The sequence below is a fragment of the Vipera berus genome (assembly GCF_964194415.1).
Source record: "Vipera berus genome assembly, chromosome: 3".
Lineage (NCBI taxonomy): Eukaryota > Metazoa > Chordata > Lepidosauria > Squamata > Viperidae > Vipera > Vipera berus.
The window spans coordinates 121,020,569-121,036,938 of record NC_138204.1 but is presented as its reverse complement, the minus strand read 5'-3'; the positions used below and the strand labels follow the sequence as shown (position 1 = coordinate 121,036,938).

The following is a 16,370-nucleotide window of genomic DNA, read 5'->3' as shown; positions in this document are numbered from 1 at the left end:
CATAATACTGTGTATCATCTTCTTAAGATAGCAATTTCTATTTAATTTCAGCTATTCAAAATATATTCATTTTCACTAGTTCTGTGAAAAAAAGTATTCAACCCCTTCTGGGTTTTCTGAATTTTTCATGTCTTTGCCACTGAATGTTATGAGATCTTTTGTGGATCCTACTGATATGTAAAGATAATTTGAACGCACAAATGCACCAGAATTGGGCTCTTGTTTCTTTCATTGCTGAAAGAGGAAAAAGGAATGATCAAGTCAAATGAACGAAGGAATGAACAAATAGCATCCTACCATATTTGTTTGCTTTGTTGTATAGTTTTATAAGTTCTGTGAATTAAAAGTTGGCAGTCCAAGTCTGTTTCTCCCAAGTTATGTAAGCTGAGTTGCTAATTCAAGGAAGCCACTTCACAAAGCTTGTTTCATGTTACTTTGCTATCCCTGCTAAAAAGAATACTTAGAAGTAATGATATTGCCTTCCAGCTTTTTCAGAAAATTGCTTGGAAAGCAAAAGATGCCGAAGACCTCATTGCAGGAATTGACGAGTTTCTGGATGAGCTGACTGTCTTGCCACCAGGCAAATGGGATCCAACCATTCGAATTTGTCCCCCAAAAAGTTTGCCCTCACCACAGAAAAGGTATCTTACTGAAAAAGAGATACAGATGGAGAAAAATATGTATCGCATTTGACAGATCTAAGGAAACGTAATTAAAATTTAGGGGGAAAGTATTGTATTATTATTGGGACACGGTGACTCAGTGGGTTAGGACGCTGAGCTTGTCAATCAGAAGGTCGGCAGTTTGGCGGGTCGAATCCCAAGTGCCGTGTAACAGAGTGAGTGCCTGTTACTCGTCCCAGCTTCTGCCAACCTAGCAGTTTGAAAGCACGTAAACATGCATGTAGAAAAATAGGGACCACTACGGTGGGAAGGTAACAGCGTTCCATGCGCCTTTGGCATCTAGTCATGCCAGCCACATGACCACGGAGACGTCCTCGGACAAGTGCTGGCTCTTCGGCTTTGAAATGGAGATGAGCACCGGCCCCTAGAGTTGGAAATGACTAGCACGCATGTGCGGGGGAACCTTTACCTTATTGTATTATTACTTGCTTCATCTGGATATAAATCCATATATTTCCCATAAATATCTGTACTGACGTGTTGCTGAGATGCTTCGTTTTCCCAGCTCTGTACCGTTTGCTGAAAGAGGTGTGGTTCCTCCAGCTGTCACAATGACCTCTGCAATCCTAGTTGGCTGAAGTTGTGAAAATGTCACAGATTCCGTTCCCAGAGAATATCTTTGTGTCACTCACTGATCTGCAACTTAACCAGATGACAAATCTGTTTTCTCATGCAGTTTAATTATTTCTTAGAAGCAAGATCATATGAGGAAGCATGCGGTTCTGCTGTTTTGCTTTGAAATGGGATACACTGTGATAAGTCAGTAGTAAAACTCCCCACGGTACCACTTCAGAATACATATGCATCCCACATTGGCTCTTTCTCTGGATATGGTGTTCTGATGTGTTGCTTACATACTGAGTTGCAATGGAAGTAACAGGAAATAGCTGGAGTTTGGTTGTGAGAACCAGAATATGACCTTTAGCTCAAAATCAATCACCGTCATTACAATATGGCTTTTGTGTACACAAAATGGACATGTTGCATACTATCCATGTTTCATCCTCAGGATCTCCATCCGCATCCGTGACTGGAGTCCCCAGGCGAATGGAAACAAATCGGCTGTGGATGACCGACAGGCGCACGGGCACCCATACATAAGTGAAGAGCTGGAGAAGACTGGAAGGTGAAACTCACAGAGGCTTGGCTGGGGAAATTAAACCCTGGAGATCTCTCTCTTCACTGTACAGCTGCAGGGGAGAATTGTACTGCCCTGAAAACAGCCAAATTGAATTCTCTTCTACCTTTTTCCCAAGGGTACAAGTTTAGAAAGAAATACAATCCAAAATACACATGTACTGCATAGCATTTTTTTAAAAATTAGAAGTCTTTTTCTTGCAGACTATTTGGAGGGTTGTTAAAGGATATCCAACGAAAAGCCTCTTGGTATGGCAGTGACTTCTCTGATGGCCTCAGCTTCCAGTGCCTCTCAGCCATCCTCTATATCTACCTGGCTACAGTCACCAATGCAATTACCTTTGGAGGAATGCTGGGAGATGCCACAGATAACATGCAGGTCTGTGCAAAAAGCTACGATCCTTCTGTAACTGCCATTGCTTTTCCTCCTCACATCAGTCTGCCTTTCTTTAGTCTTATGTACATTCCTGCCGATGGCAGTAGGCAAAGAGTTTTGTATTGCTGTGTGGTTATGCAGTTTGGTGGACTCGTATCCATCATTTGAGAGCTGGTATTATGCTAATAGGGACGCGGTGGCTCAGTAGGTTAGGACGCTGAGCTTGTCGATCAGAAGGTCGGCAGGTTGGTGGGTCAAATCCCGAGTGCTGTGTAACAGAGTGAGCGCCTGTTACTCGTCCCAGCTTCTGCCAACCTAGCAGTTCGAAAGCACGTAAAAAATGCAAGTAGAAAAATAGGGACCACTACGGTGGGAAGGTAACAGCGTTCCATGCGCCTTTGGCGTCTAGTCATGCCAGACACATGACCACGGAGACGTCCTCGGACAAACGCTGGCTCTTCGGCTTTGAAACGGAGGTGAGCACTGGCCCCTAGAGTTGGAAACAACTAGCACGCATGTACGGGGGAACCTTTACCTTTACCTTATTATGCTAATGTTCAACCAAGCAAAGCCATGTGCTTCCTCATATGATCTAGGGTGTCCTGGAAAGCTTCCTGGGTACTGCCTTCGCTGGTGCATTTTTCTGCCTGTTTGCTGGGCAGCCTCTCACCATCCTGAGTAGCACTGGGCCCGTCCTTGTCTTTGAGCGCCTTCTGTTCTCCTTCAGCAAGTAAGTAGAGCTTCCTATCGGTATGCATGTCGGGAGCAAGCCTTCATGAGCTCTCTTTCCGTGAGCCTTATCAAGATGATTGGGGACCATATAAGATTTGCAGTGCCTGTGCCTGTTGAATAGCTAATACTCGTGCTTGCTCTTTGGGTCTGTCGTTCTGTCTTTCTTCCTCTGACTTGAACACTGCTACTGGTTGGTAGTTTAGAACAAAACACAACTGCAGTATGATAAAAGTCAAAATAGATTTAGTATCTGACACAACGTTTCAGTGATTTCATATACATCCAGGTCAACTTGCTTTGATAAATCTTATTCAAGTATGTCAAGTCAGGCTGTTCTGCAAGAGTGTTAGGTAGAACATTTACAAGGCTGATTTAGCCAATCAGCTCGCGGAAGAAAATCAGCCAAATTTCTCTTTCCAACATGATCGTGTAAATTAATTCTGAACTAGTCAAGTGCAAGGAGGATACCGAATACGACAGCAAAGCTCATCCTTCAAGCTCATTCTTCCCTTAAATAGAATCTGGCCATTGTGGTAGGCTATAATTCCCATCCTGCCTATCCAGCAAGACCAAGAACGTTCTAATTGGGTGTAATGAGAGTTGCATTCAAGTACTTTGGAAGGATAAGCTTGTAGGAAAAGGTGCTTTTGTATAAACATCTTCAGTATACCCTGACAGCGTGTTCTGTATATTCAATGTATTCTGATAGGGTAACTAAGAAGTTACTGACTCCTGAGCTCCAGCACTGAAGAAAGGGCCTGTTCTTCTTTAAGGGAGGAATCCACTGCCCTCAATTTATTCCCTGAAATTATTTAATGATTGCTATAAAAAAAACCTGATACTGGCACTTCATCTCACCCTCTTCTGGTAACTACTCAAGTAGGTGAGTCAAACTGCAAGGCAGTAAAAGCCAGTTACTAATGGGAATTCATTATTGGTGATTGGATGCCAGTCTCTTAACAGGCAAAAGAGAGCCACTCTAAGGGAAATTCTTCAGTTTAACCTGAGATTTGGGGGTAGTCCTGCTAGAAATGGATTAAGCTCAGGCTTCATTTTAGAAAACTTACCTGCTTAGAACCTATGTCTGTTGTGGTTCCTCCCTCCTCTCAGAGACCACAGCTTGGATTATTTAGAGTTTCGCCTCTGGATCGGCTTATGGGTGGCCTTCTTTGGCCTTATCCTGGTGGCTACTGAAGCCAGTTACCTGGTGCAGTACTTCACACGCTTCACTGAGGAAGGCTTCTGTGCCCTCATCAGCTTCATTTTCATCTACGATGCGGTGAAGAAGATGCTGTCCCTGGTGGAACATTACCCTGTCAATTGGGAGTATAAAATCAATGACATCACCTTGTATAGCTGTACCTGCAGTGGGACTGAGACAGGTAAGACGAGCAGCCAGGGATGTGGTGATGAGAGGACGGGCTTGGGAGAGCGGCCTTGGGATGGCAAGTCATCAAGAAAGATTTGCCGTTCTTGACAAATACCTAGAAAAGTAACTGTTAGCATATTTATAAGAATATACGAGTGGTCCTCAATTTACAGCAGTTCATTTAGTGACCATTCGAAGTTAAAAATGGCACTGAAAATAGTGACTTGTGATCTCCCGTACCTCAAAGGAAAGCTCTGATTGGCCTAAGCAGCCTAATTGGACTTGAAATTATTAACACAAAAAGGAGGTACCTGCATAGTTTGATCCACTTGTGTCCAAGTAGGTTAGTCTCCTGCATTTAGATAGTGCCTGGCTTCGTAAGCAAAGGTTCCTCTGTTTTACATCCGTCAGCCATTTTCTTTCCTTGATATTCTGGGTAGAGGCTGGAGGATGCCATTTGCGGATATAGATAGATTGCAGCGCCATTCCCCTCTTCTCTGAGCCAGCCTGTGTTTCTCTGATATTGCCGCTTTTCTGATTAGTCTTGCATTGTTCCTTTTTTAAAATCTTTAAATAACAATGTCCACCTAACAGCGGGCCATGCTGCAAACCTGCCTTTAGAGTGATGACAAGAAATAATATGTATTTCTGTTATGTTAACAACCTGTTTGTGTGAAGAGATATTTAAGATGCCACAAAACAGACATCCAAAAATTCTGTCAACTTCTCGCTTTTCTCATCGTCTCCAGTCCTTGCATTGCACAAATAAGAATGGACTGCTGATATTTTGGATGATTGTTTCTTGCAGGCAACTCCTCTGTCCTGAACCAGACCCTGTTTTCTAATCTCAACAGTTCTGAACAGGTAACAAAATTATTTTCATTAGCTAATACGACTGGACAGGGGAAACCTTTACTTTCACCTTTAATACTGTACATAGGAATGAAAGATGGGGCAAAAAACCATATACCTATTGCAAAAGGCCAGGCAACCGCTAGATGGAAGCTGTTGTGATTCAGTGTCAGCCTGTGCTCCCAGCAGCTGAGTCTGAGGAATCTGAGGAGGAGGAGGAGGAGGGGTTTGGAGAGCCTTCAGTGTCGGAGGGAGGCTCTGATGCACTGCAGGACTCTCAGCCTGGCCCCTCCAGTTGTGTTCCTCATGAGACTCAGCTCTGTGAGGAGGAGGTGTTGGACTCAGAGGAGTCACAGCTGAATCTGTTCAGAGATGCTAGAAGCAGAAGGCAATCCAGCAGAGTAGAGCAGAGAAAATCAAAGAGGCAACTCAGTGAAAGGAGGAGAAGGCATTGAGAAGCCACGCCTTGGGACAGATAATAAAAGGGGAAGGTGTGGGCAGTGCTGGTTGCTGGAGGCAACCGTTCACAGACATTCAAAGAGAATCCTGGTCTGTTCTTGCTAATCTGTTTGACTCTTGTTTGACTCTTGTTGGATGTTTTGAATCATGTACTTTTGGTTGAAGAAAATATTCTGCTGCTTTTTTGTTTGAAAGACTTTATCATTTTGGAACTGTAAATAAATTTGGGTTGGGTTTTTCCCAACCTATTAATTTGTCAAAAGGAAAAAGGGTTTGTCCCTGTCACACAAACAGGGCCGGTCGTAGGCTGGAACAGAACAGAAGCAAAGGAATATACAAGACTTGGCTACTACCCTAGAAAAGAATGGAAAGTGAGATATAGGTAGGGCGTAGCATGCGGTGATTAGCATGGGATCAGAATTCTGTATCTCTTGGAGAACTTCAATCTTTCTGCACTTAATAACTGGGATGTGTTGCCCTTTTGGTTTTTGGTTGTTGTTGTTGTTTTGCTGCTGAGGACTTCTCCACCATCACTGCTGCTGATTCTGTATCATTAGAGAAAGTCACAGCCACACAAATATCAGAAGACTATGTACCAAGGTTAGACGCCAAAGAGCACACAAAGTTTTTTTTAAAAAACAAAAAAAGTAGGTTGATAAAAAGTGAAATTCCAGATGATCAATGAAGGTACATTTTCATCCTATGCTGAGACCATCATGCAGAAGGTGAGATAGACTCAGGGTTAACCTGCAGTTGTAGCCTGGAGACGCTTAGCTCTCTTTTTTGCAAGCTATACTTCCTGCACTGAAGAAGCAGAGCTTGCAGTGCGTGTGGCTCCTCTGACCTATGACTCTTTTCATGCTTTCCACCCGGTTTGCCCAGGAGTAGGAGATTCTAAAAGTTAGACTGCACCAGGCACTAAATTCCTCTTCAAGAAAGCCATAGGGATGGGAGGACATGCAGGCTGCTGCCCCATTTCCTCCTGGGGCCCATCTTCTGACGATTATATCAGTCTTATCTACTGGCAGCTTCAGAAAATGGTTTCTAGTGGCGTGTGTGCGAAACACATAAGCACGTGATAAACCCTAAAAACCAGCCTTAAAAATCGGCCATGCAGGTAGTCCTTGACTGTTCATTTAGTCATTCATTTATTCACTATTCATTTAGAAATCATTTGAAGTTACAACGGCACTGGGGAAAAAGTGACTTACAACTTTTTTTCACACTTATAACTTCGCAGCACTTCTGTGGCCACATGATCAAAATTTGGCAACTGGCACATATTTATGAGGGTTGCAGTGTCCTGGGATCATGTGATCCATTTTTGCAATCTTTCAACAAGCAAAATCAATCGGGAAGCCAGATTCACTTAACAACTGTGGCAAGAAACGTTGTAAAGTGGGGCAAATCTCAACAACTGTTTTACTTAGCACCGGAAATTTTGGCCTCAGTTGTGGTCATAAGTCAAGGACTAACTGTAATATAATATTGTATATTATGTAGGTTAGGCAGATATGCACTTTGCTTGTTTGTTTGCTTGCTTAAAAAAATAATCCAAACATGGGGAACATTTTTTAAAAATGAGGCTAGTTTAAAAACAGAAAGAGCGATAATCCAATACAAAACTCAAATCTCTTAAAAATGTAAATCAGTTGTGATGTAACACAAAATACAAACCACATACCCACAACAAATGGGGATTGCACCTGTGCATGGCCACTTTTAGCTAATAATATAATTTTCTCTCAAATTCAGCCACAACCTGACCCAGTCTGGAGTCTTGTAGACTGGTTGGATTACAGTTCCCTGAGTTCCCAGCTTGTTTAGGCCGCTGGAAAAAGAGTCTAAATATTTTCTTAAGAGTGGTGATGTATACTTTGACAATACCTTGATGCTCCTCTGAGGCACAATCCTTTTTTTCCCCCCACAGCAATCAGATGTGGAATCTGGGAACTGGTCCTTCCTGACCAAGGATCAGTGTATGCAACTAGGAGGCCATCTAGTGGGCAACAGTTGCAACTACGTGCCTGACATCACTTTCATGTCTTTCATTCTTTTTCTGGGAACGTTGTTCTGTGCTACGGCCCTGAAAAAATTTAAATCAAGTCGCTATTTTCCCACTGGTGTAAGTACCTATCTAACCTATCCTATCCATTACATGCGGATTGAATCTATGAAGTAAATGTTTCCTTCTTGCGAGTAAGCTTATGTACCTACTCTGTCTTCCTGTCAATGGCTACCCCAACATGTTCAAATATTACCCCAGTTATCCTACAATATGATGGGAGATACAGCTGAACCTATTGGAAAATACCAGGATAGAGATGGCCTACCCGCATAGTAAAAAAATTAGAAACCTGCAGGAAATGGGGACGAGACAGAGAATGGACCAAGAGGAAACGATCATGGGCGTGCCCTAATTCTTCCTCATTCACATTCACTCCCTCTTTATTTCTCAAGGCCCCCATCCCATCTCATCAGTTTTCATCTCTACTTTAATTTTCCATTCTTACCTATCTTGGTTTTCCCTTTGGGTAGAAAGAGAGTGGACAAGGGTGAAGAAAAATGTTGTATGTTCTGTACTAACCTACGAATTGAAAAGTGTATGTGATGAATTCCCGTCTGATTGCCGAGAAGTGTGTTCTACCCTAAGAGCTGTTTGACTGACTATTGTGGGTGATTGTGATTGCCTCCTACTGGGCAAGCAGGAGTTTCCTCGGGGACTATAGAAGATACATAAGGCAGACAATTCCCAGGAGCAAGCTCGCTAAACGGGCAGATGGTGAACTAGCAAGTATTTGGGAGTACCAATTGGATCCTAGTTAATGTTATTGTTATTTCCAGGAGCAGATAGATTTAAAATGGATCCAGAGCTCTGTTTTTGAACTTTCATACAAATAAGAATCTCAGAATCAAAACCAAATTTAACATCATCTTCTTCTGACATGCATCTATTCAGTCGTTGAAAAGCATATAGGAGAAACAAAATACCAGGAAATAAGACCGGGTCTTATACTAATTTTTGCTGCAAAAGACCCATTAGGGCTTATTTTTTGGTTAGGGCTTATATTCGGGGAAATACGGTACTAAATGTGTCCATCTGGCTGATGATCTTAACTGAAGCTTATTTTGGGGGTGGGACTTATATTACGAGTGTCTTGAAAAATCATGCTAGGGCTTATTTTCCGGTTGGGTCTTAATTTCAGGGAAACACATTGGTAGTAATCACAATGGCTAAGCATTCAGATGTCAGGTGTGACCTGCACGCCCTCACCTTAGATTGCAGCTTCCTATATATTTAATCAGGAAAAAAATATCTTCAGTAAGACTTAATTCCAGGATTGTTGTTTTAGCTCCATAAAGCCTTCACTTGCTAGGCCCCAAACATGGGACAAATCTTTATTTCCTGTTTCAGCCTAACCGAAGGCCATCGACAGGCAGTAGTCACAACAGTGACAGATCATATTTGTGTAAATTTTAGATTGCTAACAAAGAATTAAAGGGAGACTGATATGCATTTCAAACTTATTTGTTTTCATCAGTCAGCCATACCCTTCTGAGATTATATATATATTCACATCATGATTTGTAGAAAAGGAAGAAATATGTCTCACATTGGGGCTTTTTTTAGTACAAAATATTTTAATCCTGCATCATTTTTGAAAGTCTAGTAGTTACTTGAGATGAACTCTAAATTGTTATATTTGGTTTTGAAATGAATTTTTTTTAAATTTGCAAATGACACCAAGTTGCTGCAAATAGTCGATATCTTAGAAGATAGGCTCAAGATCCAGAAGGATCTTGACAGAGTTCAACACTGGACCCTATCCAACAAAATGCACTTCAGTGGTGAGAAAAGTAAGGCAAGAAAAACCAAATGTACAGATATAGAATAGGTAGTACCTGGCGCAACAGCAGTAACTTTGGCAGGGATCTAGATGTTCTGGTGGTTAATCACTGAAGTATGAGCCACCAGTGTGCTGCAGCTGCCAGAAAAACACCAACAATGCAGTCCTAGACTTCGTCAACAGAGAGATAGTATCAAGTTCACGTGAAGAACCTGTATTGCTTTATACTACACTGGTAAGGCCCCACTTGGAATACTGTGTCCAGCTTTGGCCACTACGATACAAAAAAGAAGTGGAGACTTTAGAAAGAGTGCAGAGAAGAGCAACAAAGATAATAAAGGGGTCTGGAGGCTAGAGTACACAATAAAGTGTTATGGGAACTAGGTGTGTCTAGTCTACCGGGAAAAAAAGGACTAAGGTTGACTTGATAGCAGTCTTCCAATATTTCAGGGGCTGTCACAGAGAAGAGGGAGTCAACCTATTTTCCAAAGCACCTGGGGGCAGGATAAGAAGTAACAGATGGAAACTTATCAAGGAGAGATCCAACCTAGAATTAAGGAGAAATTTCCTGTCAGCGAGAACAATTAATCAGTGGAATGACTTGCCTCCCAAAGTGTTGGGTGCTCCATCAGCGGAGCTTTTTTAAGAGATTGGACAGCTATTTATTCAGATTGGTATAGGCAGGGAATTGAACTAGATGATCATAATAATCATAATCATAATAGTAAAGTTGGATATCCAAGGTCCCTTCCAACTCTGTTATTCTATTGTGTTATTTCACTTCTTAGGTAAGGAAGCTCGTGGGTGACTTCTCCATTATTCTGGCTATCCTCATCTTCTGTGGAATTGATGCTGCTCTTGAACTAGAGACACCAAAGCTTATTGTGCCAAACACATTCCAGGTAAGATTAGTCAATATGAGACAGAAGAGCTCTTAGCCCAGCCTTAGAATAGCCTCCTTCAAGCTAATCTCAACTCCTGGTGGCCTCATAGTCACTTCAATTATTGCAGCTTTCTAGGCAACATTAAGGGACGCGGTGGCTCAGTGGGTTAGGACGCTGAGCTTGTCAATCAGAAGATCGGCAGTTTGGCGGGTCGAATCTCGAGTGCTGCGTAACAGAGTGAGCGCCTGTTACTCATCCCAGCTTCTGCCCATCTAGCAGTTCGAAAGCACATAAAAATGCAAGTAGAAAAATAGGGACCACTACGGTGGGAAGGTAACAGCGTTCCGTGCGCCTTTGGCGTCTAGTCATGCTGGCCACATGACCACGGAGACATCCTCGGACAAGCGCTGGCTCTTCGGCTTTGAAATGGAGATCAGCACCGGCCCCTAGAGTTGGAAACGACTAGCACGCATGTGTGGGGGAACCTTTACCTTTACCTTTTAGGCAACATTACAGAAATGGTTTATACTGCCTACTTTTGTCAGGCATTTATTTATGTTCCAGTTTAACCTACAGCTCAGAGATTTTCTGTGATCTTCCAGGTTACATGTTTCTATGGAATATTAGAAATGTAAGCAGATAGTATTCTGCAGTGAGTATATACTGTAAAATGTAAACAATCTGCCTGGATGCTCCATACTTGTTCAGTTGTCCATACAGACCAGTTGGCAATGCAGCTGTTTCTTGTGTAATCCCAACAAAGCAACTCTGTATGAACATTTTATTGGAACCTGGTAAAAAAAAAGGCACTTCAATTTAAGTAAGTGTAAAGTAATCCACCCTTATTAACAAATCCATTACTGGAGTCTAAAATAACTAACCATGAAAGAGAAGCTCAGAGAAGATATTGACTGCTCTTCACTGACTATATAGCAGCTGTGGAAAGGCTAATTTCTCAGTGCTTAGCCATATGTCAAAATGATTTATAAACAAATTAAAAAGTACTTGTCTCAGTACTAAACCTTGAAGTTCTCCACTATTTACTTCCCTCCTTGAGAAACTCTTCAGTTCTTTGCTTTTTGATCTTTTAAAACAGCATTCTATAAAAAGACAGTTCCTCTTATTCCATGACTGCTAAGTTTACTCAAGAGCCTTTGAGGAAGAACTTTGTCAGAAACATTTTGAAAATCCAAGTGTACTTGTTTTGTCAGGGCCATCTTTGTTTACATTTCAGTTAATGCTCTCAAAAAACTTGGTGAGGCACGATCTACCTTTGTAGAATACATGCTGATTTTCATTCAACAAGAATATTCCCTTTATGTGCCTTTTTTATTTTTTATTATACCTATTTAACTGGAACAGACAGTAAAATGATTGGTCTCCAATTTCCTATATCTCCCCTGGGCCCCCTTTTAAAATTGATGACACATTAACTACATTCCACAACTGACATTGCTGGCACTGAGCCTGCTTTGAGTGCCAACTTATTTCTTGCTAAGTCAGCAATTTCACATTTGTATTCTTTAGGAATCCTAGAGTGGATGCTGTTAGGACCAGGTGACTTTTTTTTAAGAGTGCAGTTTCTCAAGATATCCTAGAGCAGCATTTTTCAAACTGTGTTGTATGGAATCCTAGGGTTCTTTGAGAACTTGATGAGGTTCGTGACAAATTGATATGGGGGGTGGGGGAAATGTTAACTTGAACACAGCCGTTTTTATCACTTAGGGCAGGGGTTCCCAACCAGGGTTGCTCCCACCCCCTGGGGGTGCGAGATGATATTCCAGGGCGTGCAAAAACTTGGGTTTTTAAAATTATAGTGTATATGCATAATTTGTTGCCGTTATTTTGAACTTTTGTAAGGGATGCAAGTATATATCAGAAGCGTTCTAGGGGTGGGGGGGTTAGAAAAGGTTGGGAACCACTGACTTAGGGCTTTGCCTCTTAATTGGGGGTTCCAGAATTTATTTATTTTTTTAACTAACAGGCTTTATAGCTTGATGATGTTTGAAAACCTCTGTCCTAATATAACCCCTTTTGGTATCCCACTTTGCATTAGTTATTCCCAATTTCCTTATATGAGAAACTCAATTCAGGCTTAGGTATCTTCTGCAGCAAAGATACCTAGTTTTTAATTTATTTTTTTATTCACATCCTGTCTTTATTACTTTTATAAATAAGATGGTGAACATATCTAATAGTCCTTCCTTCTATTATCTTTCCCACAACATCCTTGTGAGGTGAACTGGGCTGAGAGAGTGTGTCTGGCCCAAAGTCACCCAGCCAGCTTTCCTGGCTAAGGCTGGATTAGAATTCATGGTCTCCTGGTTTCTAGTCTGGTTCCTTAACCACTAGATCAGGGGTAGGCAACCTTGGCTCTTTTATGACTCGTGGACCTCAACTCTCAGAATTCCTGAGCCAGCTGGCTCAGGAATTCTGGGAGTTGAAGTCCACGAGTCATAAAAGAGTCAAGATTGTCTACCTGTGCACTAGACCAAACTAGCTCAACCAGAGGCAAAGAATGGATACTTTTCAGGGGGGAGGGGGGTGTCACGTCTTCACTTGAAGGATATTATATAATATGCAGGGTGGAATTTGGGATCCATTTTCTCTGACCTCCATTTGTTCCTTTTAGGATGGATTTTTCCCAATATTCTTAATCATGTCCCATGGTTTTATTGCTGAATTTTAGCTCTCTAATCTTGGAGTGTCACTGTCACACACAGTATATTATGGTTATTAGTTAGGGAAAAGGTATGAGGATAGTGCTTATACTATTCTTTAATTAGGAGTTAAATTGATGCTATCTAATTTCTCTTTCAAATACACTGAGAGTAATAATACATTGGGTTTTTTTTAAAAAAAATCCCAAAGGGCATCCTTGGAAGTAGTAACACCAACAGTAGGCAACTTTTGCTGCAATACGACACTCCAAAGTAGTGCAAGGCACCAGAGCAGTGAATGGAATAATGGGAACGAAGAGAGGTGGCCTAAACCTATTGGTAGATAATATTTTTGGATAAGTAACCATTCAGCACAGTGGAGAGGCCAGCTTCAGCATTTACTCCATGCTTGCTCCATGTTATTTCACCTTCAACAGGCAGATAATTCTGTTAAAGGATAGGAGTAGCCAACACCCCAGGAGACAAACTCAGGATCCAAAAAGAACTTGACAAACTTGAACAATGGGCCCTATCCAACCAAATGAGTTTCAACGTGGAGAAAAGCAAAGTCTTACATTTAGGCAGGAAAAACTAAAGGTACAAATACAGATTAGGTGAGACCTGGCCCAAAAACAGTAACTGTGAGAGGGACCTTGGAGTCCTAGTGGATGATCACTTGACTATGAGCCAGCAGTGTGCAGCAGCAACCAAAAAAGCTAATACAATCCTGGGTTGTATAAACAGAGGCATAGAATCAAGATCATGAAAAGTGTTAGTAACACTTTATAAAACCCTAGTAAGACCACACCTGGAATACTGCAGCCAATTTTGGTTACCATATCACAAAAAAGATGTTGAGAGTTTGGAAAAAATGATCAAAGGCCTGAAGAACAGCTACGGGACTTGGGTTTGGCTAGTCCAGGGGTAGGCAACCTCGGCTCTTTTATGACTCATGGACTGGAGTTGAAGTCCATGAGTCATAAAAGAGCTGAGGTTGCCTACCCATGGGCTAGTTTAAAGAAAAGAAGAAATAGGGGAGACATGACAGCAGTATTCCAGTATATGAGGGGCTGCCACAGGGCAGAGGGGGCCAGGTTATTCACCAAAGCACCAGAGGGAAGGATGAGAAACAACGGTTGTAAACTGACCAAAGAGAGAAGCAACCTGGAACTAAGGAGAAACTTTCTGACAGTGGGAACAATCAATCAGTGGAACAGCTTACCCCTAGAAATTGTGGGGGCTCCATCACTGGAGATTTTTAAGAGGAGACTGAACATTCACCTTTCTGAGATAGTGTAGAGCAGGGGTGTCAAACTCAATTTCATTGAGGGCCTTATCAGCATTGCCGTTGCCCTCAAGGGGCCGGGTGGGTATGGCTAGGGTGGGCGTGGCCTACTGGGTGGGTGTGGCTAGAGTGCGTATGGCCTACTGGGTGGGCATGGCCAGCTCTACATCGTTCGCATCAAGGGTGCCTATGGGGGCCTGGGCTGGAGCGGGACAGATCTGAGTATCTCTGGCATAAGGAGGGTCTCTGGGCCAGGGCCAAGGCAGTGGGGGCCGTTCCCTCACTGTTTCCAGGATGGCTTCGCGGGCCACATGAAACCACTTTGCGGGCCGGCTCCGGCTCCCGGGCCTTGTGTTTGACATGTCTGGTGTAGAGTCTCCTGCTTGAGCAGTAGGCTGGACTAGAAGACCTCCAAGGACCCTTCCAACTCCTATTCTATTCTATTCTATTCTATTCTATTCTATTCTATTCTATTCTATTCTATTCTATTCTATTCTATTCTATTCTATTCTAGTCTAGTCTAGTCTAGTCTAGTCTAGTCTAGTCTATTCTATTCTATTCTATTCTCTCAGAACATAGATAAGTGATGTTTGCCTCAACAAATAATGGAAGCAACTCTTTCTAACTACTTTGTTAGGGCATATTCTCCAAGCACATTCACTGACACATCCATGATAGGCCCCACGTTGTGCGAGTTGCAAAGAAAGGTTCCAATTCCATCTCCCTGAGTACAGGTTCTCCACAGGGCTAAATCCTGAGTCTGCTACTGTTCACCTTGATGACCCATGACTGCTGTGCCCAATCTGCTACAAAACATATTGTAAAGTATGCAGATGACACAGCTGTGGTGGGTCTTATCCGGGATGACAATGAAGATACTTATAGGGAAGAGGTGAAGGCTCTGGTGGACTGGTGCAATAAAAGTAATCTGGTTCTAAATGTTGATAAAACAAAGGAGATCATTGTAGATTTTAGAAAGAGCCGGCATAGTCATACTCCACTCAGTATCAAGGATGCAGCTGTAGAGGTGGTCAACAATATTAAGTATCTGAGGGTGCAGATAACTAACAATCTGAATTGGTCTCTCCACACGTCATCAGTGAAGCATGCAAACCAGCATCTTCATTTCCTGCGTCAGATGAGGACAGCACATCTTTCTCCTTCTGTCCTGTCCACTTTTTACAGAGGCACAACTGAGAGTGTTTTAACAAGCTCCATCACTGTCTGGTTTGGTGGCAGCAGTGCCTCAGATAGAAAGTCCATAAAGAGAGTGGTAAGGACAGCTGAGAAGATTATAGGAAGCTTGCTTCCTGGTATTCAGGATGCTGCTTATAAGTGCTATGTGGTTAGAGCTCAAAGCATTTTTAGAGACATCTTGGATTAGTAATTACTTAGTAGTTGCATTCGTTAACTCATTGTATCTAGGAATCCTTTCACAGTTAATGAGTACTGGATTGCCCTGTTTAAAGGGGTTCCAGAGAAAGATCATAAATCGGGTAAATAAGGCATTAACATTAGAGTCAAAATGAAGGTCTATACCTTGGTCTTCTTACACTTAAGGAAAACTGAGGTATAGACCTTCATTTCCAAGGCACTCCATTGGTTCCCCTTTGCAATCTGGTATTTAACCTGATAGTGATGCTATTCATGTGGACTGGAGGACTACGGTATATATGAAAGTAAATGTCTTGAGACCAGAGTCACCTGAACAATTTAGTCCTCAGGTATGTTTCTTAGATGAAGCCATGACATAGTCTGAAAGAAGGTATCTATGGTAAAAATGTCACAAGTCAATAATTGGGCTACCATATCTGGCCTGCAAAATCCAGAAAGCCACTAGTTTCATAAAAATCTCTGCTGCTATCTAGTGATCATCTGAATTTTAGCAACCCAGTGTGGTAGCCCTACATATAATTGTATTTTGTGCTAAGCCTTATAAGCTACTGATATCAGCTAAAAAATTATTTGTTAACCCAACCTTAATTCTGCTTGAATTTATGCTGCTGTGACTCTTGTTGCTCTTGCTTGTATTTAACTTTATAGTTTAATATGTGTAATTACCTGATTTTTAACCTTTTTAAATAT

At 42.0% G+C, this 16,370-nt stretch overlaps 1 protein-coding gene across 1 annotated transcript in view; it reads left to right on the top strand.

The window, feature by feature from the left end:
* Positions 1-16,370, top strand: part of SLC4A9 (solute carrier family 4 member 9) — a gene marked incomplete at its 5' end in the record, with an annotated part of 52,249 nt that overhangs the window by 22,373 nt on the left and 13,506 nt on the right. The window contains 8 exons of the mRNA XM_081324774.1: positions 487-641; positions 1,693-1,809; positions 2,025-2,199; positions 2,793-2,926; positions 4,039-4,310; positions 5,106-5,161; positions 7,539-7,733; positions 10,245-10,358. Of these exons, the coding sequence (XP_081180900.1) occupies positions 487-641; positions 1,693-1,809; positions 2,025-2,199; positions 2,793-2,926; positions 4,039-4,310; positions 5,106-5,161; positions 7,539-7,733; positions 10,245-10,358 (1,218 nt within the window). The remainder of the gene's footprint in view (positions 1-486; positions 642-1,692; positions 1,810-2,024; positions 2,200-2,792; positions 2,927-4,038; positions 4,311-5,105; positions 5,162-7,538; positions 7,734-10,244; positions 10,359-16,370) is intronic.